General features: G+C 45.9%; 1 protein-coding gene across 2 annotated transcripts in view; it reads left to right on the top strand.

Annotated features, from left to right (window-relative positions):
- Window positions 1-23,480, top strand: part of HS6ST2 (heparan sulfate 6-O-sulfotransferase 2) — a 291,817-nt gene extending 268,337 nt beyond the window's left edge. For both annotated transcript variants that reach the window (XM_039239902.1, XM_039239903.1), the window contains one exon: window positions 22,157-23,480. In XM_039239902.1, coding sequence (XP_039095833.1) covers window positions 22,157-23,024 — 868 coding nt within the window. In that variant the 3' untranslated portion in view covers window positions 23,025-23,480. The remainder of the gene's footprint in view (window positions 1-22,156) is intronic.
- Window positions 23,481-24,353: the final 873 nt, after the last annotated feature.

Genomic DNA, 24,353 nt, shown 5'->3' on the forward strand with positions numbered 1-24,353 from the left:
CCAAACTTCATTCCCACTCCTCAGAGCTAAAGGTTCGAGATTAATGATCCTCATCCCAAAGAGAAGGCAATGAATGTTAAAAGAAAAAAAAAATCACCAACACATGCTATTTACTATTCTGCATTCTTTGAGAATTAATGTCAATAATACTATTGCAACATTTTTCAAAATAAAGGATGGGGTTTTCTAATTGTCTAGTAAAAAAAAAGTTCCAAGACCGAATCCTCCAGAGGGAAAAAAACCTGAATTTAAATCATTAACACCACAAATCTCTGATAATTGTAGAGTGTTTGCAAGTGCCTTAATCGGGATGGTATGTCTGAGTGGCCCATTTTAATTTGATCACACTGATTAAGTTTCTGTAAGCTAATACATGTTGCATCTCCAATTCAATTAAATGAGAGTCTCCTGCCATTACTAGATATTACCAAAATGCCCTGATGGGTGAAGACTAGGCTTGGTATTTTCAGTTGCTACTGACTTTCTGATTATATAATCCTGTATTAAATGAAATCAATGAAAGCTCAAATGAAACTCAGCAAACTTAAGGAGTAAATATGCTTTCCCCATACTTGGGGTATATTTTCACCTTGAGGTGTGGAGCGCATTAGTTGGAACTCATTGATTACCGTTAGTGATAAATTTTATGGGGCTCTCTCCCCTCATACACCAGTTCCTAGAACAGTCTATCCTGTTCGAAGGCACTATATAGGTAGGTGATGAATAGGCGTTTTCTCTATTCTATATGTATTTTACTTGTGCCGCTTTGGGCTGTAGATAAGAGTTATCTTATGTAAATGCAATTGCTTTGTAAATGTAAATGCCTATTGGGTCATCGATCACCCTGGAGATGGAGGAAACAGAACAGTGAAGGGAGGTGTGAAAGAAACTATCGAGGGACCGCAGTGAAGAAAATTGCAAGGTGTGTAAGGGATTGAATCTATGAAGCTGGAGACTCTGTGGAGGGGGTTGGGATGAAAGGAATAGCCTGGAAGCTCCTGGGAGAGGCACGTTGGAGCAGCCCCCTGGCTTGCGCCTAAGAGAGCCCTCCAAAGGCCTTGCTTTCTTGAGGTCCTGACGACTGATGGCTGAAAGAGAAATGGGCACAGTTCTTGTGGGTTTGGAGCAGGAAGGGACTGAGAAGAAAAGCTCCACTAATTCAGTGGGATCAGGACACTATGGATGCCTGCCTTATGCCTGTCCTCCAAATTCTTCCAGCTCTCAACAACTCACAGAGGCTTGGTGAGTCTTACCTGAAAATAGCCCCTTGGGGGTGACAGTCACTTGCCTCATTCTGGAGGAAGAGGGCACTTGAATAGCTCTGGCAAAGCACCCTCGAGTCTTTGGGTGGGACTGGCAGGCAGGCAAGTCTGGCAGCGAACACTGAGAGCCCTCTGGGTGGGAGAGCCCCTGCAATTTGCTCACAATATGTTAGGTCCCTTTTATGGATTCTGGATTTCAAAACCTGTTGTAAGCCAAATATGTGAGTCACAGAGTAGTAGAGCCCTCTAAATCAGTTTGTAAAACATCATGAAGATAAACAAAGGGGGAAAGGCTTTCTATTTTTGTGCCACTTTTTTTTTCCCCTGTGCTGCCTACTTCTAAAAAGGATTTGAAGTGACTTCCAAAAGGCTCTCTTACTCATGCCTAGGAGTATGTAAGCACTACTTCTTAAAGTTGAGTGCGTGTGTATCATATAACCAGAGAAGAATGATTATATAAGGACATGAATGTATCTGGGATCTCTTGGTTTATACAACAGGTAAACCTTGAGGGGGAATCTTTAGGTGAGTGCGGTTTTGAGGCACTTTCTCCATTCTTCTCTGGGTATCCTTTGGGGCCCCTCCCCCAGTATCTGCGATCTCCAAACAGTGCTCTTCCTCCTGTGGAAAATTTCCCCGTGTATCCCATGCCTGGAAGGATTTATTTACTTTCTAATAGAGCATTTGCTAACAAATATGAGCTAGTGATTGTAGGAAGCCTAATATGTCAGTTACCTTAACACACAGAGGATTTTCCGTAATGATAGAGAGAGATTTGGGGACAGAAACCATGCTGTAAGAGTGGGCCCCAAGCCCTAAAGAGCATACAGCTTAGTTCCAGACCCTCCAAAAAAATCTCATGTGTAAAAATTCAGGGAAAAAAAAGTCACGTGCTGACTCTAAGTGCACTTGGGGCTCGGAGAAGGGAAAGAGCAAGGTCATTCGGATGAAGCCCCATGCAATGTAACAGACTTTGGACAGTGCCTGAATGGTCAAGGGCGGCTGAGGATAGGAGACATCACCTCTGACAGCCCTTTGTCACTGACACCCCTGACGTCGCCTCTTCCTTTTTATTCCATGGTGTCCCCCACTCTCTGCTCTTTGCTCTCCCTTCATCCTTTCTTGTCCTTACTGCCCCTTGGCTTCCTTTTCTTCCCCTCCATCTTCTCTACCTCTTAAGACTTCTACTTCACCTCATTCTGTTTTTCCGGTAAGTTCTATTTGCTCCCTTATCTCCCAATAGCCCCCAATCAGTTGCCTGGTCAGCTTAAATAAGGCCTAGAGGGGAGCAATGGGACCCAGGAATCCTGAATATGGGTACCCCTAAACTTAAGCCTGGTGGCGGGGGCAGATGGATCCTCAACACCCCTTTGAGAAATCACTTTTCCTTCAGATTCCCCTGCTAGAGGGTCCAAATGCTCCTAGGTAAGCATACTCTTTGCTAAACTTTGTCTTTGGCACCTATCTCTCTGCTTCCCCCCACCCTTAACCTTAGCCTTGCCCCTCTAGCATCTGTTCAACCACTGTTAGGAAACGAGTAAAGATCAGCTGTTAGGTGCAGGAAGCTTAAGGGGAGGGTGAGGGGCAAGTAGAGAGTGCTTTGTAAATATAAAACACAAGTTTAGCCAAGAGCTTCGAGAGGACAAGAAAGCCTTCCTACCACAGGTATGGGACACTTGAAGAAACCAAGTCACATGTCCGACAAGAGAGGGCCTTACAAATAAAGAAAAACAATAAACAACAACGACCATTTACACAAGGCATTCTATAGCACAGAGGTTATGAGCTCCGCAATCACCTCTTGGTGGTTTGAATCCCAGCTCTACCTCTTACTACCTTTGGGAGAGTTGCCCAACTTTCCTGGGCCTCAGTTTCTTCATCCATAGAAAGAGGATGATAATACTATCATCTGCCTCATAAGTGGTGATAATAGTTAAATGACGTATCATATGTTAATCACTTAGACTTGTGCCTGCTACATAGTAAAGGGTCAGTGTGCACTTGCTGTAATTGAGTATGGGAGCTTGATCCATGAGTCTGGCTTACATGTTTTGTGCAAAAATGCCTTCCTGAACACCTAATGAAGCTGACCCAAGGTTGGCTAGGGAACCACTCTCAGACATTTCCAATATCAAGGGCAGTGGCACCTGTCCCCTTCCCAGCCTCCCACCACACACACCCCCCGCCCTCCGCCCAGAACCACACAGTTTGAATGTGTACTGCTCATGGGTCTCAGTGGACAAGGACCAACCAAAAACTTTCTGTAACCTAGCCAAACCTGACTTTGGATGGACAAGTTGTTGAGTATGGTTATAAAGATCATCCATACCCCTCAGCTCAGTTGAATCCAACATTTGATTTCAGAATGATAAATGCAATCAGTTTTTAACAGGTGGATAGCTCCAGAGACATGGTCTTCTGGGGCCATTTAACACTGAAAAGCGTACCTAGAAAGAGACAAAGAAATGTTTGAGTGTAAAAATATAGAGAGCAAATTTAAACAGTAAACAGACATAGGACATGTGGATTTCTCTACTGTAAGCCTTCAACTTGTAGCTCTGCCTATTATTTACCTCTGTTTTTGTGGCTGGTTGACGATTCCACAAAGGAGGTGGATTTTTTTAAACTCCTCTTTCTTGATTCTTTTTCAAGTCTTTAACCTGGTGGCACGCAAAAAACAGCTCTAGCCTCCAACCCGAGTCCAAGTCAGAAGTGTCAGGTTTGTCTTAGAACCAGAGACTTGGTGGGGTGCCTGGGTGGCTCAGTCAGTTAAGGGTCTGACCTCTCTCAGGTCATGATCTCACAGTTCGTGGGTTCGAGCCCCACATCGGGCTCTGTGCTGACAGCTCAGAGCCTGGAGCCTGCTTTGGATTCTGTGTCTCCCTCTCTCTCTGCCCCTCCCTTGCTCATGCTCTATCTCTTTCAAAAATAAATATTAAAAAAAATTTTAAAAAAAGAACCAGAGACTTGGCTTGGTCACTGGAGGTATCCTTGTGAATGGCAAACAGCTAACTGGCCCAGCCATTCCAGACCTAGAGCCTCAGGAGGGTTCTTAGAACTAACTAATGTTTCCTTAAAAGATCTCAAAATGTGTGTGGGGTAACACATATTTTATCATAGTTATTCTGGCTCTGCAAGTGCAATGAAAATGTTAGCCTTGGCATATCAATCGTGTTTTACAGATGACTGTAATTTCCTGAATGTCAAAACTCCAAATTTTTCTACTAAGCAAACTTTTCAGTGGCAAAACAGATTGCCTCCATAATGTATCACTGTGGGCAGGAAAAATGAAATCTTTATGCACTGTATTATGAATCAATGAGGCATTGAGATTCTTGGAAGGGTGAGTGGACTCTGGAAAATGAAAAACTGCCGCTATTCCGTCTCTACAAAGCACTGCTCAGGGAACAGAGGCTACAGCGGCATTCAGCATGTGGGCCACAGAAATATCGGATTCAAGTTGAAACGAGTTACTGTCTTTGCCTGCATTTTGGTGGGGTAGATGTCACTGTAAGGATAGTGTGAGTCCTGGCACTGAACAAACCCTCCTAATGCGATTCCCTTCATTTCTGGGATAGCGGCTCTGTTGGGTTATTGACAAAGGGAGCCTAAGAGAATTGCACCGTTCAGTAAGAGAAAAATAATATTAAGAGCAAGTAATTATGGGATGCATACTCAGGTGTCCCACGCAGTGCTAAGCACCCTGCATGGATCATCTCACTGAGAAATCACAACACTGTGAAGTGGGTGCTTACGATGAGGAAACCAAGACTTAGAGTGCTTAAGTGATTTGCACAAGGTTGTATAATCTGAGGCTGGCTTCCAGAACTCTCTGACTCCAGAGACGGAGCTCTTAACTACAAAGCATTTATCAATGGCTGGCTGTTTCTCAAGACCTGGACCTGCCCTCTTTCCACGGTGCTCACAGCTTTGGGGGGAAGAGAACACTTAGACAGGAATACCTTACATTACAATGGCAGATAAATAGGGTCCCCGGAGAGTCCACATAACCCTTTTTGGAGGGTCAGAAGAAAGCATGGCCGCCTCAGCTGTGGGCATCAGGAGGAAGGAAGCCTGGAGAAGACAGCCCTACAGCCCTAATAGGAGAGACAGGGAGTGAGGAACAGCTGATTGGGGGGGGCGGTGCTTGGAGGGGGCAGCATAGGCAAAGGCGTGAGTCACAGGGACAGGACTTCTGGGGTCAGAGTACAGGGGGGCAGAGATAGGCTGGAAGATACGAGTGGCCCAGTAACTCAGCCATAAAGTGTGGATGTTATTCAACTAAAAATCAATCTGTTAATTTTCTCTGCAAAGCCTGTGCTTTACCCTTTCTATTTTTGCTTCACATTTACTTTTAAATCAGAAATTCCTGACAGGTCCTCAGCCCCAGGAAAATTATAAGGCAGCCAAGTTTGCGTTTGGTGTCCTCAATTTTTGTTCTTGGCCTCCTTTTCCTTCCTTGGAACTGGGTGCTTTGAGCACCCCTCTCACCTTCCCAATGCGGGACCTGATCTTCAAACCCTCTCCCATCTAAATGACTGCTAAATATCTAAATGGCTTGTGACGCTCTAGCCCCTATCCCCTGCTCCCCGCCCCACACAGAGAGGGTAGATCCTTAAGCCAAAGGAGTGAACTGTACACTGTGGGTTCCTGGCCAACTGTGAGGAGAGGCTGTGCTCCCCAGCACCCCTGAAAATCTTGCCGCCCCTCAAGGCTGGTCCATGGTCGCATGCCCGGTCGGATGTTGCAGAATGCTCTGCGCTGCTTCATGCAACATTCCTTTCATTCTCGAATAAATGAGGAAAGTGGCACAGGGTAGCAAAACGAGTCTGGATGTCTAGACGTGAGTTTCAGACACATGTAACTTGATCACGAATTAGCTGTGTGACCTTTCACCTCTGTGCACTAATATCGGCATCTATGAAATGGACTGGCATGTTGCGAGGCTCTAATGAGAGAAAAAGAAAATGTGCCTTGTTAAAAAAATCTTTGTCATGGAGAACTTTTTTTAGAAGACAAAGAGGGTGTTATGCCTTCAAAAAGGGTTGGAATAATAGCTCTTTAATCCTAGAAGATGAACTGAGAAATACAAATATTTCACATTATTTGAGAACCTCAAAGGTGACTCACGTGTGGCCTGAACTATGCTTTTACACTGAAATGCGGCGACACCGGCCTCTCCAAGAGGTACCTGCCCGTATTTCGACGGTCAACACATTCTTCCCACCATGCAGAAGGTGAAGGTCGATGTGTTCTGGCGCACACGTTCCTAGTAACACCGTGACTCGTGAAATGTTAAATGGAAGGAGGTGGCGTGGGGGAACAACAGGGTTTCAAAAATAGCTTTAGGGAAATCAAATCTTGTTCGACTTGGTATGTTCATGACTGATTCATGACTCTGAAAAGGAAAAGAAGTTTGATCAAAACTGTCACCAAATGGCCTCTTTTTTTTTTTTTTTTTTTTTGAGAGAGAGACATCGAGCAGGGGAAAGGGCAGAGAGAGCTGGAGAGAGAGAATCCGCAGCAGGCTCTCCACTGTCAGCACGGAGCCTCACGTGGGGATGGAACCCACGAACTGTGGGATCAGGACCTGAGCCAAAACCAAGAGCCAGTCGCTTAACTAACTGAGCATCCTCAGGGGATGCCTCTCTAAAATGGAAATCCTTCTGGTGATGCCAGGTGGCAGATGCCTTGATGAAAAGGAGTTTCTGTAAGCACTTTCTTTCTAGATCTGAGCTTTCGAGCAGCCTCAGCAGAGAGAGTCTGGGAGGGAAAGGCTAGAGGAAGGAAAGACGCAGGATGGGGATGGAGAAGGACAAAATAAATAGTAACCAAGGGTGGGATTTCAGGGCTCGTCGGGAAAGTGTTTTAGGAGAAGGGGCCTTGTCTACCCTTTGGGGGGCTTCATGTATGCAGCAGTCTCTCCCAGTTGGGGAAGGCTGACTCTGGGGTCTGAGGAGCTGCAGGTAGGAGAGGGCAAAAAGGAGCATCCTGGTCAATTCCAAGGCTCCACTGTAGACCTTCCATAACTGACCCCACCAGTCTGTGTTCCCATAAGATGCTGGGCCCAGTGCTGAGATTGATGAGAGATGCCAGGTAGGATTGACCTTCAAAGAATGTACAGCCTGGTTGAAACTAGAACACAAGAGAAATGGACTGTTTAGATATCCCCTGGGGGCTTAACGAGTGGCAGAGAATAGTGAAGAAAACACCAAATTGGGAGTTCGGAGACCTGGGTTCTGATCGTAGACCCACTGTTGACTAGGAAGTCACTCCCTTTGAAGTTCAAGTTCCTCATCTGGAAAACGGTAGTTCGAGCTTTTGTCCTGCATACATAAAGGGATCTCGTGATGAACTAAAAATATAAGAACGGTGAGCCATTCATTGTGTCTCATGAAACTTCCGATCGTGATTAACCAGCCCTCCCTCCTTCCTTCCTTCTCCCAGTGATACCCGTGATTTTCTTCAGATGACCTTTCTGAAAAATCGCTATGGGAAGGAGAATGTTATTTAGAGTAAACATCTGTGGCCTTAAATCCAACTTACTGTGGGTCACTATCTCAGAGAGTTCACCTCAATTCCAAGGAGAAAAACCAAGCCAGGAGGGAAAGCTGTGTAGGTGACTCCTGCAGCGTGTAAATGAATCTGACTCCCCATTGACACATCTTCAGCGTGAATGATTAATGGAAAGGTCCGAGGGTGGTGCGACCCTCAAGGATTTGCCTTAAGTTGGAAAACCCAAGTCCGACATCTTTCTTAGTCTAAGCATTGACTTTGAGTCCTTCTTTGTGGCTTTCAGATCTTGCAGTAGAAAGTCAGTAAGCATCTACCAGAGGGGCTGCCTTTTCCAGAAGCTGATTCGTTTGTCAGTCACCTGGAGCATGATATTTTGAAAGCTGGGGAAGGAGTCAGAGATGTGCTTCTGGATCATGACTCTGCCACAGACTGGCTGGGTGACCCCTGACAAGCCCATGTCATTTATCTCTGAGCCTGGGTGTTCCCGTTGGTAAAGCAGTTGGACCAAGTGACCTGTAAGAGGCCTGCCAGCCCTGCTACTCCGTGCCAGATATGGGTCTGTTGCCTTCATCTGTGCATGACCTCCATCGGCTCCCTTTACAGAGGCTTTGCCTCTCAGCAGGTGGGCTGGTTTACACACATGAGACACGGCCCTCACCCATGCGGAGGGCAGCGCAGAGCTCAGCCTGTATGTGGAGGCAGCTACCGACCACTCAGGCTTCCTGCTCAATGAACTCCCCCCCGCAAGTAGAAGATGGCCGACTCCTCAGAAAACTAGAGCCCCATTTTGCACAAGATGGCTCGTGTGAAGTGCCATTTTTTTTTTAAAAGAGCTTCTTCTCTGTCAAAAATAGGGGAACATTTATGCTTTTACCTGCCAAACTAGAACCATGACTTATATTTGACAACATACACAGCTGTCCGGTTTCACGAACTTTACGTTTTCCCACTCTGTCGCACTGTGGATGGGTACAAAAATATCTTTCTCTAAGACTCGGGACATTCCAGTGTGATACTCACTCGTAACGTGCAGGAGCTGGGGAGCAGTGTGGAGGGTACTTGGTTCCCTTCCCGCCCACCCCTCCCCGGGTACATTCTCTCTTTGCCTGAAAGAAGAAATACAGCTAGCTGTCCAGAGTCTCTTATCGACACCACGGAAAACAAACCCATGACATGCAGAACTTAATGGAACTCTCATAAACTGTTAGCACCAAGCTAACAAACTATTTCCTTCAAAATAATTCCTTCTACTCAGGCAGGATCTTCGTGTCTTCGCTGCCCCATCCTGTACTCACTCCAATGACACATCAGAGTCTTTTTCAAGTAGGGGAGGGTGGTATTAGTGAGTTATTTTTCCACTCCCAGGGTTATCATTATAAAGAAACAAGGCTGTGCCTGGTACTGTAGAGAAGGCTTATTTCCACACACATACAGCACAGCCGTGTTATCCAATAATTGTGCCTTTTGCAGCCTGAGTCCCTGCAGAAAAAACTCTCCCAGGGGGAAGGAGGCACGACCCTGCCAGCCCTGGAAATTCTGAATGGCTCCAATTCTTTACAGTTGAAATGGTTAACGAGATCTGCTTTCTCCCCCAAAAGCCAGGGTTTGTACTTCATCTCTCTCAGCACCTTAAAACAATATTAAAGCTCATTAAAATCAACCCAGGGCTCAAGAAGGGCAGCTTTCATTTAGGGGGAAACTTCCCCCCTGTGCTGTTCTGGAAAATAGCACAATGCTGAGAGCAGGCATTTATCTTGACTAGTTTTTCTCTAACGATTTCTCCAAAGCACACTTGAGGTGCCTGCCTCCCAGACAGCACGTGTACAGCAGGCCCGGGTGAATGAGTGCAACCAGTTACAGCCTGCTCAGAGTTACCATAAGTGATATTTAGTGACCATCTACCATGTGAAAACGCCCCGTTACTTGGTTTCTTGTCTTCATGGAGGTCCCTAAAGAAATGATTCCATGTGTCTCTGGATTTGTCACAATCTGGGAATGGCAAGGGAGTTGGCTGTCTGGTTTCCTCATCTGCGGAATGGGAATTTGGGGCTAGAATGGTCACGAGCTACAGCCCCAGCCCCCAGGTCTCATGTGCCCAGCTCCCTCCCTAAGGCGCAGTCACAGGGCCCACAAAACCCACAAAACCAGCGTCTCCACCCACATCCTGGCATATTCTGCTACCTCCTACTTTACACTTCCTGCTCTGGCCAGGTCAGCTGTGCCCTTGCCCAGTGCCTCTCGAGGCTGAGCTCAGTGCCCAAGCCCAAGTGAGGCTGTCCAACCCAGGGAGAGCACACACACAGGAGACTCAGACAGCGCTGGCAGTGAGGATACAAAAACCAAACAGGGCATCAACCAGGGCAGTGGGCAAGAGTTTGGGCTCAGGGGATGCCTGGGTGGCTCAGCTGGGTAAGCGTCTGACTCTTGATTTCAGTTCAGGTCATGATCTCATGGTTGTGAGATCAAGCCCCATGTCGGGCTCTGTGCTGGGTGTGAAGCCTGCATGGGATTCCCTCTTCCCCTCTTCCTCTGCCTCTCCCCCACTTGATATGTCTCTCTCTCTCTCTCTCTCTCCCAGAAAAATAAAAAAGATTTTGGGTTCAGGAGTCACACAGACCTGCCAGACAGTCACTACTAGCTCTGTGATTTTAGGATAGTTAAATAACATCTTTTAGCCAAATACCCTTACCTGTATACAAACAGCAACAACAATAATAATAGTAACTAAGATATGTGTAGTGTTATGTTCCAAGCATGGTTTTAACAACTTGATTGATAGAGAGAGAGAGAGATAAATAGATAGACAGATAGATATATTCATTGTTATCTTCATTCAGACCCTACAGTTTTCCCTCAGGCTATACATGAGAAATACAGGAGCACAGAGAGGTTAAGCTATTTGCCCAGGCCCACACAGCTAGTAATGGCAGAGCTAGAATTTGAATTTGGATTTGAATTTGAACCCAGGCAGTCTGGCTGTAGATAGAGAATACAATGATTCTCCAACAGAAATACAATGTAAGTCCCATTTGTCACTTTCAACCTTCTAGTAGCCACATTAAAAGTGAAAAGATATAGTGAAAATAAGTTTAATATATATCTTATGTAATCCAATGTATCAAAAATAGTATCATTCCCACAATGTAAACACTGTAAATACTAATGAATTCATGGGCTATTTTCTCTTCCCCTCAGTCTTGGAAATCTTAGTCTGCTTGAAAACACTAAAACCACTACTTCTTTTGGGCTATAGCCGCACTTCAAGAGGCTCAACAGTCACATGTGGTTAGTGGCTATTTTGGACAGCACAGCTCTAGAACGGAACCTCTTCATCATTACACACACTGTGCCTAAAATGAAGGAAGGCATTGGCTTTCTCCTCCTCCACCTCCTCCTACACGAAGCCTTCCTTGATGACTATCACATACGATAAACTCTGTCCTCTCTGACTCATTTTTGTCCCTAGACTCTGTATGACACAATTAGCGCCTCGCCATGTTCCACCCTTACCCCCCACCACTGAATTGTGCTTCTGTCTCCCCAGCTGCATGTTAAGCTCTTTGAGAACAGAAGCCCACATACATATGGCTACTACGCTCACAGCTTCCTTGTGGCAACTTCTCAGTCACTCAGAGATGGTATGCTCATTGTGGATCAAGTAAGCATATGCCTTGCGACCCAATGCCTAGCTCCCCTTGTGACCCAATGCCTAGCTCCCCACCTCCAGCGCTAAAAGTACACCATATCCCCTACTTGTGCCTTCCTGTCCCTGAATTGAATGTCATGATGGTACCATTTTTATGACTTCCTGTCATAAAAGGAAACCTCAGATTTGTGCTTTGTAGTGGATGTACTTCCCAGCAAAAAGGCAGGTCGGGGACAATAGTGTCCCAGGACAAGAGACACTGCGGATGCTCATCTGAGATGCACGACAGTAACCGTGCCGGTCTCATTTAGACATTTCCCTGGCCTCCTTCTGTCGTCCAGGGGTTGACGCTTGCGACGGCTCACCTCTGCCCGCCCTTCTGAAGGAAGGAAGAAAACCAACCCCTGTTGCCGGCTGCCTGGGGTGGCAACCCTCTCAGGCCGTGACAGTTGACACAGGGATGCCACCTAGAAACACTCAGGGAGCTGAGTAGCAGGCAGGTGGGGAAGGCGGGACGCGTGAGCTTGTTAACCAGTGGCAGAAGTGGTCTTCACGTGGCACGGGCAGAACATATCCCCTCATGGGGCCCGACGCACCGAACGACTTTTTCTCTGAAACTTCCTTACACCTCAAAAACACACCGAGTATTAATGAGCTGAGACTCACAAAATAATTTTAGAATGCAAAACATTTCAGGGCTCGGTGTAAGCTGCAGAACTTTTCATGCCACCAAGCAATTGAGTGGACTCTGGGTGAAGGCTGGTAACTACGGGTCATAAAACCTGGAATTTCACATCTTGTTAAAGAACTCATTTTTCTCACTATTTGCAGAAGTCCTTCGATTTATGTACGTGGGAGCCTACTGGGCTTTGGGAAGGAGGAGAGCTAGATTTCTCTTAAAAAGAAGTAAATATCACCAGGACTTAGTGCGTGAAGAATTTTGTGTTGGGTTTGAATTTACAGACATTAGAAATCTTCTTTTCTTCCTTTTCAACAAAGGAAAAAACATCATCTGGATGTTTTGTGAGAGGAAGAGGAGAAGACTGGCTTAGAAAAACATCCTTGTGTTTAATGAAAGTCCATCTGTGGTCAGGCGAGTGGGCCCTCACAACACACACACACACACACACACACACACACACACACACACATACACACACACACGGCTGCAGGCCTGGCCGCGTAGCCTGGGGCCACAGGGCGGGCCAGCTCCCTCACCAGGCTGACCCTTCTGGAAGGCAAGAGAACTGGAAGCAGGAAAGAAAAAAAAAGCTATTTACAAAAAAATATATAAATAAATAAACACAAGGAAGACACATTTAAAAAAGGCTTCAGTTAGCCAAAGAAAAGAGATCATTTAATTGAGGTGTTAATTAAGATATTACTTTACATACACAGAACTGCTCCTTTGGGTGATGTGTGAAGAATAGCAAGCAATCCTGTGCAAGGCGAACTGAGTAGTTTGTTTGGTGGGTGAGACCTTCAGTTTCTTCCGAGTTGGTTTTACGCCCAGCAGGTGCTTTTCCTGGAATGCTTCTGTCCTGCTGAGGACTCTACTCAGTCCATTCAAAGAAGCAGTGAAAGTCTTGGTTGTGGTAGATGTCAACGTCGGTGGGCTCCCAAGGCGGTCAGCTCCTCTCACAGGCTGTCCAGGAGAGTCTGGCCTTGTCTTGAGCCCGCAGCATCAATTTGAAGGGCAAGTGCAGACGTTCTAGATCACATAGGTCTCCCTGATGCCGGGAAGACAATCAGATAGATTAAATCACGGGTGCCACTGCTTGAATAACTCACTCTATGCAAATGTGATGGCTCCCTCTTCTCACCAGCTAAAGCATGACTACTGAGTCACAGGAGGGTCTCAACAAATGTACCAGAAACAACACATTTAAATGAGTGTCCAGATAGTTCAAGGTAGTCCCCTCTTGAAATCCCACTTTTTTCACTGCTGCTGATCACAGCGTTTGTGGAACTCCTCTTTGGGAACTGCCAGCATGAGTCGCCCACGAAAAGCAGTTAAAATGGCAACTCCAGGCCTTGAGGGATCCAATCCTGTCAGAGCCTTATGTGTCTTTGATTCGATTAACTCTACTTTGATTTACTCTGTGCTCACATATTAATGTTGTTTGATCTGAACGCCATTCCTCTCGCTTTGACCGAGCCATTTGCATGCAATAAGATGATCTGTGCAGTTGGTTTAGGCATCATTAGCCGATAAAGGAGACCAGACCTTTCAGCATTGATGACTCACTGTCATATATAACTCCTGCCGTTTGCACTGTGTACTTACGACCACCAACCATGGCTTGTATTTTGCTACCACTCATTACTCCCAGAACATGAGGTGCAAGGGCTGAACTTAAAAAAAAAAAAAAAGTATGAAATTAAGCTACAGGTATAATAAAACGTTCACTCCTATTGATTTGGGCTAAGAATTTGTTTCCTTTCTTAAATTAACTTTTTATTGATCACTCCTATGACCTTAACTTGTACAGTTTTGTTGGCCTTCTTCCATAAGAGAAATAGATTTGATACTTATTTTTCCGTTGAGTGGTGCAAGAAAACCCTCATTCGTGAACCAGCGGCCTAAAAGGGATATAAATGTTTACAGCGTGATCCTCATAGCTTTGCTCAGGCAAAGCTCCCTGGGATTTCCCTGGACAGAAACGGGCATCACTTAGGCTTGTCCACAGAGTGCAGCAAGGAGCTCAGGCTTCCTCTTGGGGACTCACTTGGCTTGCCCAGACTCTGGGCACCCCTTTGGGATCTCGGACTTGAAATCCCTGAAGACACATGCCTAGGACAGTGGTTCCCAGACTCAAGCGTGCATGTGCCACAGAATTTCCTATGGCTTCTTAAGACACAGACCACCATGGTACTCCGGGGTGGCTCAGTCAGTTAAGTGCCTGACTCTTGGATTTGGCTCAGACCATGATCTCACGGTTCGTGGGCTCAACCCCTGTGTCAGACTCGGCACTGAAAATGCTTGGGATTCTCTCTCCCTCTCTCTCTCTGCCCCTCCCCCACTAGCTCTCGTGCTCTCTCTCTGTCTCTCTCAAAATAAATAAATAAATTAAAAAAAAAAAAGACCCAGACTGCTAGGTGCCAGCCCCTGAGTGTCGGCTTCAGTGGGTGGGCCCAAGAAAGTGCATTTCTAAAATATTCCTAAGTGGTGCTGATGCTTCTGGTTCTGGAGCCACAAGGGTAGTTTGTTGACAGAAGCAGAAGTCCTGGACTTGGGCCCCAGCCCTAGGATGTGAAGAACCCAGGTTCTGGAGAGAAATGGGCTCGGTCTGAGTACCCTTACTGGACTTGCTACGTGACACTGGGGCAAACCATCTCTCTCTTAGTTTCTTCATCCTCAAAGTGAGAATAATAAGAGCAGATTCATGGCCCAGATGGCAGTTCGTCGGTAAGCAACAGACCCAAGCGCCCCCAGCTCCTGGCTGTGCAGTGGGTATGAGAAGTGCCGTGTCTCGGCAGCAGATGTCTCCTCTTCATGAGGGTTATTGCAGACCCGGTTTATTGTGCTTTCAGAAGGAACTGACGGACATGAAGCTGGATCTACTAAGAATATCAACCCTTAGCCCAGGAATCCTTGCAGTTCGACTGATTCGCAAGGGCTGTTAGCAACCTGTGTCTTCTAGGCAAATCCGTGCTGCTCTCAGGGCCTCGATTTCCCCACCTCTAAAGTGTGTGACTGAGATGATTTGCCATCTCAAAGGTTTCTTCTTGCTCTGACCAAGTCTAGGATTCTGTGACTTAGAATCAGGTCCTTATTGCAGGATAATCTGTTAAAATAAAAATGAAAAAATGGTACCCGTTTCTATCCATTTACTTACTTTTAACATCCTTAAATTCTCCAGCTTTCTTTAACGTTGGTCTGCCATACACAAAGTCAGGGACAACAGCTAAATGTAACTGGATCTCCTTAAAATGTTCCATCACAGGCATAAAGTGGTGTATCTGTTATTTAATACTGACATCTAGTGGCTTTTCCTTATCAAAGTAAAAGATGCCTTTCCTATTAGCTCATCCCGAGCTCTGCAGCTTCTGCTGCAGACATTCATTCGACAATCCTTTATTAAACACTTATTTTATGTCAAACATTGTGCTAGACCCAGAGGAGCTTACAGTGATAAATGACACAAGCCTGTGCACCCCCAGCGCTCACAGTCCAGCAGGGGAAGCAAACAAATCACTGGACAATCACTGCACATACTGATAAATGCTACATAGGAATGCTGTATTCCTGGAACAGAGAAATGCCGGGGCAGTTCACTCTGCCCAGGAAGGTTGAGGAAGGTGTCATGGCGGAAGCAATCTTATGGTTGAGTTTTGAAGGCATCTTCTGGGTAACTTAAAAAATACACAGGCCAGGGGTGCCCGGGCGACTCAGTGGGTTAAGCGTCCAGCTTCGGCTCAGGTTATGATCTGGCAGTTTGTGGGTTCAAGCCCCGCATCAGGTTCTGTGCTGATGGTGCAGAGCCTGCTTTAGATCCTCTCTTCTCTCCTTGTATCTCTGCCCCTCCCCCACTTGCATGTGCTTGCTCTCTCTCTGTCTCTCTGTCTCTCTGTCAAAAATAAATAAATAAATAAACAAACAAACAAACAAGCAAACAAACTTTAAAAATTACACGGGTCATTCAAAAGAGTGGGCATTCCATACACAGAGGAAAAGGGCCTCTAGGGTCATTGCCTGGGACAGATTTGGGAAACAAAATTACTTTTCTATACCTGGAGCATACAGAAAAGAGCAGGGCTTTTCAACTACTGACACTGGGAATTAGACAACTTTGTCTGCACTGTAGGAGGTTTAGCAGTGTCTCTAGACTCGATCCACTAGATGCCAGTAGCACATGTTCCCCCCCCCCCCCCCGCAAGCTGTGACCACTAGAATGTCTCCAGAGATTGCCAAATGTGCCAGACTCAGGGGAGGGGAGGGGGAGATGCAAAATCACTCCTGGTTGAGAAAGGCTTGTGTACGGGGAGCTTGACAGAAATAAGGCTGGAGAGAAAGAAAGGTGGTTGCCAGCTCCCACAAGGCCGTGCCTAGCATGTGGAGGAGCTTGGATTTCATGTCTCAGGTGTTAGGGATTAAGAGGTCTTCATTAGGGAATGACAGGTCAGATGTGTGCCATATGGGTGGTGGGTGGGATAGGCGTGAGACCAGAGGCAGGGAGGTGGGCCAGGACATTGCTGCAGTGACCGAGTAGAGAAATGATAAGGGCCTGAGCCCAGGCAGTGGTAGAAAGGATGGACCTGAGGGTTCCTAAGGGCTAGAATCGGCAGGACTTGGGGAATGTTCACATGATGGTAGTGAGCAAGACAGGGAAGTCCGGGGTGGCCCCCAGGTTTCACGCTTTGTTGATTTCTATTGTTGTTTCCACAGTTGCTTAGCAATGACAGGAAAGAGTTTGCCTAGACTCATAGAGGGTGGCAAGCCTTTCACGTTGGTCTGCCTGTAAGACATCATGGGCATACGGACGTACCAAACAGTGGTCATTAAATTCACCCGGATAACCAAAGGGAAGTCTTGACTCCAATATTAAGTTGTGATACCTGTTCTTCTTAATTAAGTGACACATTTCATCGCAAGATATTTCTGTCCCATTACCACTAACTGAAACAGGCGGAGTGTGATTTTCCTGGGATGGAGCCATATTAAACGGCTCACTCATTTAAAATTAAATTGGTCCGTTCACCAGCACCCTTCCGGTTAATGTCACCGTGAAGGGAGATTTCCAGCAGCTACCACAGATCTGCTCTCACCTGCATCTTGTCTTGCTTTGGTCAATGCCTGCATATAGGCATTGCCAAAAGAAATAAGGAGATATGGTGAAGATACGGGGGATGTAATCAGAACCCAGATGTGTTTTGACAGGCTTCAACCTACTGCAATAAGAAGAAATTAAACAGGGCCACAAGTAAAGTACATCCAGGTCCAGGATAATGTAGATTGGATTTCAAAATGGGGTATGTATGGAAAAAATGAAAGTGTTTAGTTGACTGTGTGTGGGCGATGTGGCATGTGTGCCCAAAAGGCTGGTGTGATATGAGGCCACATTAAAAGACATGGTGTCGAGAATGAGGGAGGTGATAGACTGTCCCTATGTGTCACTCGTCAGACTGTGCCTGGAGGGCACATTCCAATAAAGTGGACCATATTGAGAAGAAACAAGAAGACACTGAGGCAACTTGAAGCAGTGTCCAGAATAGTTGAAAACCATACTTAGCATAAAGAAGAGAAACCTCGAGGTAACTCAGGGTATGTAAATGCTGTCTCCAAGGAGCTGAAGCCACACGTGTGGAATTAAAACTCGATTCCTAAGTAGGCTGTCACAGTTTGAAACTACCACTTTTTGCTGGCAAAGCCACATCTTTATCTGAGGGCCGCATCACCCTCTGAATGCTACATCTGTCCATTCAACTCTCTCTTGGATGCCCCAGGGCACATGAGGCCGTCCACCAAAATCCCAGGGGCATCCTTAACCCTCCTCCTTCCTCTCCCTTGCATTCATTTTGACACCACGTTTTGTTAACTCTGCCCGCTAAAAATGTCCCTAGTCTGTCCTTCTTCTTTTCTCTTGTTTTGTGCAGTGGCCTCAGCTGGTTTCCCTAATTCCATCTCCACGCACTGTGCCTGCTGAGCTTTCTAAGACACGGATTCCGTCATGTCGTTCCCCTGATTAAACCCTTTAGGGCCCTCTCTGTCATCTACACAAGTCTAAATCCTTTCGTGAGGGATCCGAGGGCCTCCACAGTCAGGTCTGTGGCTACCTGTCCATCCCCAAGCCCTGCGACTCCCTCCTTAATTCGCAGCAAGGGCATTTCAGGGCACTTGTTCTGCACGCGACAGGCTAGTTGGTGCTCTTGCTCATCTTGGTCCGTCACACTCCATTCCTCTCTTCTTCACTCATGTAATTCTTACTTGTTTTTCAAAACGAAGCAGCAGAGGCTCTGGCCTATATTGTTAGGCTAGGCTAGGAGTCGCAGCGCGGTGCTTTCATTGCGCCCTGTGCTCGCTCCAACCATTAACGACACACTGTGTTGACGCGCCAGGTCTTGGTGCTGTTGGCGTCCCTGGTGCCTGTCTCAGCGCCAGGCACACGTGAGGTGCTGGAACTGAAGTGACCACCAGAAGACCACCACCCGTGTTTCTGTGCCTCTTCGCCTACTCAGCCACGTTCCCCTTTAGGTTGGGCTATCACATCTTCAGGTGCCTTGGGGGGGGGCAAGTCTCTACTGACAAGTCTCTACTCAGAATAATGAGCCTCCTGGATCCTTTGCCCAACAGAACCCCCCAGGTGTTATCTTCACCTGCCTTCCCACCTCCACGACACTCGAGAGGCCACTGGCCCTTCCCGGAGACCAGCCCTTCACCAGATCTCCCTTTCGGCCCTGGGATCATTCTCTCAAGCAGCCCCAAGTGTTTCCAGGGGACGCAGTCTGGGAGCCCCAGCCTGTTTCCTCTGGAAGAAGCTGGCTGTGGGAAACCCCTGAATCTCCAGAGCTATGGCCATCTGCGCACAGACAGCTGGTCTCACCAGGGCAGCGCGTGCACGTGTGTGTGCGTGCACGCGTGCATGCGTATGGGCTCGTGTGATTTCTCTGTCGCCATGACAATCCCTGCAGTGTAAAGACCAAGGCCTCCCCCATTGGGCTGCCCTCATCTTCTGTGGGCACACAGAGACCTTTAGGCGGAAGGAGACACACATCCATAAAAGGAGAGACCCTGGATGTGTGTCTGTGTCTGCCTTTCTATGGTGCCTCCTCTCTCTTCCTCTGTGAGGATGCTGCTTACAAAACATTGGTTGTGACATGAACCCCAATGGCTGGGATCTATCTGTTCTGAAAGACAGGAAAGTGTTTCAGGAAGAAGAGCCGCAGACTTGCACAGGGGTTCACTCCCGGATTTACCAGAAGATGTCACTGTAGGCTTAAACCAGTACAGAAAGTCAGAGCAGACTGTCAGCTAAGCATGAAGGTGACTCTGTTATGGGGGTCTAAAATACCCAGCAGCCCCCATTATAATGCATGCCTGGTAAAGCCGGTTCAAAGATTAATCCAAATGTATCACTGGACTTCATAAATTTCTTTTTTTTCCAAATACTTAGACTAATTGCCACTAAGCTATTGCCTCAAGCATAGCATAAAGGCTCGATAAATATGTATTGGATGAAGGAGTGAATGAATGCCAGAACAAGGGGTGGAAGGAGGAAGCACATGGGAACGGTCACCTGTCTTAGTAAAGGCTGCGGGGCAGCAAAAACCGCTGGCCATTAAGCAGTGGGTCTTCACAGACGTGAATTTTAGTGGTTTAGGCAAAGTCCGGTCCTAGGAAAAGCAGTGAGGTAGGTGAAGGACGTCTAGGCCCCTTTCCATTTTCACTCCCAGATGCTTTTCCTATGCCCCATGCTTATTTATTCCAGAAAAATATATAAAATAATTTAAAAAGAAACTTTCTGTGGTATTTGCAAGGCATTTAGAAGATTATCCAGAAATGTTGTATGGTAAGGCATGGCTTTCCCAGTCCCCAGCTCTCTCCTTCCAATCCCCCGGAAGTTCTAGAAAAGTAGCACAGAGCCCCTGTTCTGGAAAACATAGTTTAAGCAGAAATACAAACAAGTAATCACAATTCCTTACCAAAAGTGTTTTAACAGAGGTTAAGTGTGGACATGCGAGCCAAGTGTGGATGTCCTGTGGTGTCACAGAGGAAGAGGTGAGGGCTGACAGCAGGGGGTATGGTAAGTTTTCTCAGAGAGGAGATAGTGCTTGGACTACAACTTGAAGGATAAGTAGAATTTTCCAGCAAAAGAAGGAAGGTCACGCCAAGGAAAAGAAACACCAGGCACAGAATAGAGGCATCCAGGATAGACCCCCGGCTGCCTGAGTTGCTCAGAGCCCAAGACTCTAGAGAAACGTTTCCTCAGAGGACATTAGCCAACAGACTCAGCCAGTGAGTGGTTGAGCTGGTTCGCTTTGGCAAGTGTACAGACCCAGCACTCTCTCGGATGGGAATGAATAGATTTCACAATAGATTTCATGAAAGCTGCCAGCCATTATCGAGGTTTCCTGTAAGAAACTAAATGCTAATACTCAGTGTGTTTTGTTGTTTTCTTTCTACTACATGCCCTTCCTTGACTTCATCCTTCATCCACTGAACCTGAGTGGGGAGAAATTTTTTTCTTAATTAAAAGCACCACCTGCGGGTCATTTCTCCTCTTGAGTATGCCTAATCGCTTCTTTTTTTTTTTTTTTTTTTTTTTTTTTGAAAGAGAGACAGAGACAGCATGACCAGGGGAGGGTCAGAGAGAGAGGGAGACACAGAATCCGAAGACAGGCTCCAGGCTCTGAGCTGGCTGCCAGCACAGAGCCCGATGTGGGGTTCAAACCCACCAACCATGAGATCATGACCTGAGCTGAAGTCGGATGCTTAACCGACTGAGCCACCCAGGCGCCCTGAGTATGCCTAATCACTTCTTAGGCTTTGACATTTCTGGTGTGTGGTGCGTGTGTGTGCACCCACTGTGTGCGTGTGCATGTATGCTTAAGTGTTTGCTAGTACACTCTTTGAATGAAGAACTTTATCATTTGCAGTTTTAAAGTGAAGATAGCCATACAACAAAGCCTCCACTCTTGTTGACACCCAGGTGTCCTTTCAGTAGGTAAAGAAAGGGGGCATTTTGGAGCTGACAGAGTTAACTTTGCTATGCTGGGAATATGAGCAACGTGAGCAACGGCTGAAACCGAGGTAGTAGCTTGCATATATGCCATTGGCAGCTACCATGTCTATTTCAGTCGGTGACTAACCGCAGTGTTTATTTCTGGAGGTCCCGGGCTGCTCTGCCTATCTGTACATTCCACTTCCATAACGAATGAGCCACGATGTTAAGACAACAGCCAAAATCAAAGCATCGTATCGACACTCTTTCAATGAGGTTTTATTTTTTAATAAGGTATCCTGTTCAGACTGGATATTGGGGAAATGCTTTTCTATATTTAGTAAGAAAGATTACAATTTGAGTTCACTTATCAACTCCATTATCACTTCAATAAAATCACTTGTGGGGCACCTGGGTGGCTCAGTCAGGTTAAGAGTCTAACTTGGGCTCAGGCTATGATCTCGCGGTTTGTGAGTTTGAGTCCCGCGTCAGGCTCTGTGCTGACATCTCAGAGCCTGGAGCCTGCTTAGGATTCTGTCTCCCTCTCTCTTTGTCCCTTCCTTGTTCATGCGCTCTCTCTCACTCTCTCGCTCTCTCTCTTTCTCTCTCTCTCTCTCAAAAGTAAATAAAACATTTAAAAAATCACTTCTGCTGGTGTCCATTTTATGATTAGTTGATGCAGGTTCAAGGGTGCGGGGTATGGAATAGAATGGTTCCCCTCTTAGCAAATGAGGTCTCTGGGAGGATTCTGTCATTGGTTGGAGAAAGAGAAACGGGGAGCAGGGAGAGGGAGTGAAGAGTGACAAGGATGATGTCCTAGGCCTAAACTTTTCCTACTTGTTTTAGCTGCAGTACCAGCAAATTTGGTGAAAGAATTAGCTTCCTGGCCAGGCTAGTGGGACTCAGACAAGGGTCTACAACACAGTTCACAGGACAGATGTCACCAGATCACCATCATTCCCCTTTTGCCTTCCTTACTGCCCAGTGAACATCACATAAGCCATGCACCTCCCTGACTCCACTTATGTCACCCACATCTCTGACTATTGGTCTTTGCGCTTTGTCCGTAGGAACTTCCACTACATCACCATCCTCCGAGACCCAGTGTCCCGGTACTTGAGCGAATGGAGGCATGTCCAGAGAGGCGCGACGTGGAAAGCATCCCTGCATGTCTGTGATGGAAGACCCCCAACCTCAGAAGAGCTACCCAGCTGCTACACTGGCGATGACTGGTCTGGTTGCCCCCTAAAAGAGTTCATGGACTGTCCCTATAATCTAGCCAACAACCGCCAAGTGCGCATGCTCTCTGACCTGACCCTAGTAGGCTGCTACAACCTCTCTGTCATGCCTGAGAAGCAGAGAAACAAGGTCCTCCTGGAAAGTGCCAAATCGAATCTGAAGCACATGGCGTTCTTTGGCCTCACTGAGTTTCAGCGAAAGACCCAGTATCTCTTTGAGAAAACCTTCAATATGAACTTTATTTCACCATTTACCCAATACAATACCACTAGGGCCTCTAGTGTAGAAATCAATGAGGAAATCCAAAAGCGGATTGAGGGACTAAATTTTCTGGATATGGAATTGTACAGCTATGCAAAAGATCTCTTTCTGCAAAGGTATCAGTTTATGAGGCAGAAGGAGCATCAGGAAGCTAGGCAGAAGCGTCAGGAACAACGCAAGTTTCTGAAGGGGAGGTTCCTTCAGACCCATTTCCAGAGTCAGGGTCAGAGCCAGAATCCGAGTCAGAATCCAAATCTGAATGCCAATCATAATGTGACTCAGAATCTGATTCAGAACCTGACTCAGAATTCAAGTCGGAATTCGAGCCAGAAGGAGAACCGTGAAAGCCAAAAGCAGAACCCAGGCCAAGAGCAGAGTGATGGCAACACTAGCAATGGCACCAATGATTACATAGGCAGTGTAGAGAAATGGCGTTAAATGGCTCCCAACGGCCTTTGCGTACTTGTCCCAAAGCGCCAGTAGAAATATGGCAGATCTTAAAACATGAGAGTTTCCAAACACATACTGCTTCCTTAAGTTTGGAAGTTAGAGAAAAAAGTAAAGATGTTGCCTTTACAGTTGCCTTTCAATTAAATGTTATACTGTGTGTGGGTAAAACAACTCTCAGTATGTAATTAAATTGTCTCTTTTTGGTTTGTTGGAGTATTTATAAAATCCAAAAACCAAACCAGACTTGCCAGAAATTGCTGTTTCGATATTTTAAGAAGTGCTTAAATTAGTCATAGAGACAAAATGAAAACATAAAATGTGGTCATTCAACTTATGGGTAAGAAACGGACTCCAAATCATTCACAATACACTGTTAAAGCTCAATCTTGGAAGCAAACATTTGTTTCCAGGGGGGAGCGTGAATATAAACATTAAAAAAAAAAACAACTAAAATTAACCACGAAACCTTTTAGTTTCTTCTGATTTTACCAAGGCATCTATTTAAATGGAATAAGAACTGATGGTAAATCTTACCATACCATAGATACGAAGATTTTTCTGTCCCAAACATGGGTAGTTTTATGTAAACACATTGGCTTTTCAAGTAGAACAGGATTTATATCTTGTTATTTAAGAGATGTTTAGAATTTAAACTTTTTCTACCTTCTACTGTCTAAAGGTTTTAAACAGGGTGTATCTCATAGTAAACAAAAACATTTTTCTCCCAAATGGAATACCAGTGTAAAGATCTAATTTTCAGACACTTTCTGGGCACTGTAATTTCAACAATTCTGGAATCTTTTTGGCGCTGCTTCTCATTCATTTTAAGGCTTCTCCGAGTTGTGCGCATTCCAAAATAACCCATTTATAGAATCTTTCTTCATCATCTAAATGGTGTGTTGCTGAGTTTCTTGTGATACATAATCCTGGATTAAAGTCAGGACTTTCTTTCTATAGGATTGTCTTATCAATGTTTGTATAGTGAGGTCCTTATCAAGAAACTCTTGAACAGGATAACGTGTCTAAAAATATTGCTGAAGTTATTCTTGATCAGATAGTATTGAACCTGAATGTGAGTGAATTGTTATTGACTTTTTGTACATTTTTATTGTACTGTTTCCTGTTGGGCTGGCTGCTTCTAGCCCATTTGTTCTTTTTTTGTGTGTTGACAGATTGTAGACAGTTACAAGAGGGGTAAAATGGTAGAATAAGCATTAGGATAGCCAGTTATTCAGTAACACCAAAAGCTGTCTGTCAATACTTCGGGTAACCCCCTACCATGTTCTGTTTTCAGAAGGAACAAAGAGAAAGAGTGCT

This window comes from Hyaena hyaena, unplaced genomic scaffold, assembly GCF_003009895.1.
Source record: "Hyaena hyaena isolate Hyena2069 unplaced genomic scaffold, ASM300989v1 scaffold_162, whole genome shotgun sequence".
NCBI classification, from domain to species: Eukaryota; Metazoa; Chordata; class Mammalia; order Carnivora; family Hyaenidae; genus Hyaena; species Hyaena hyaena.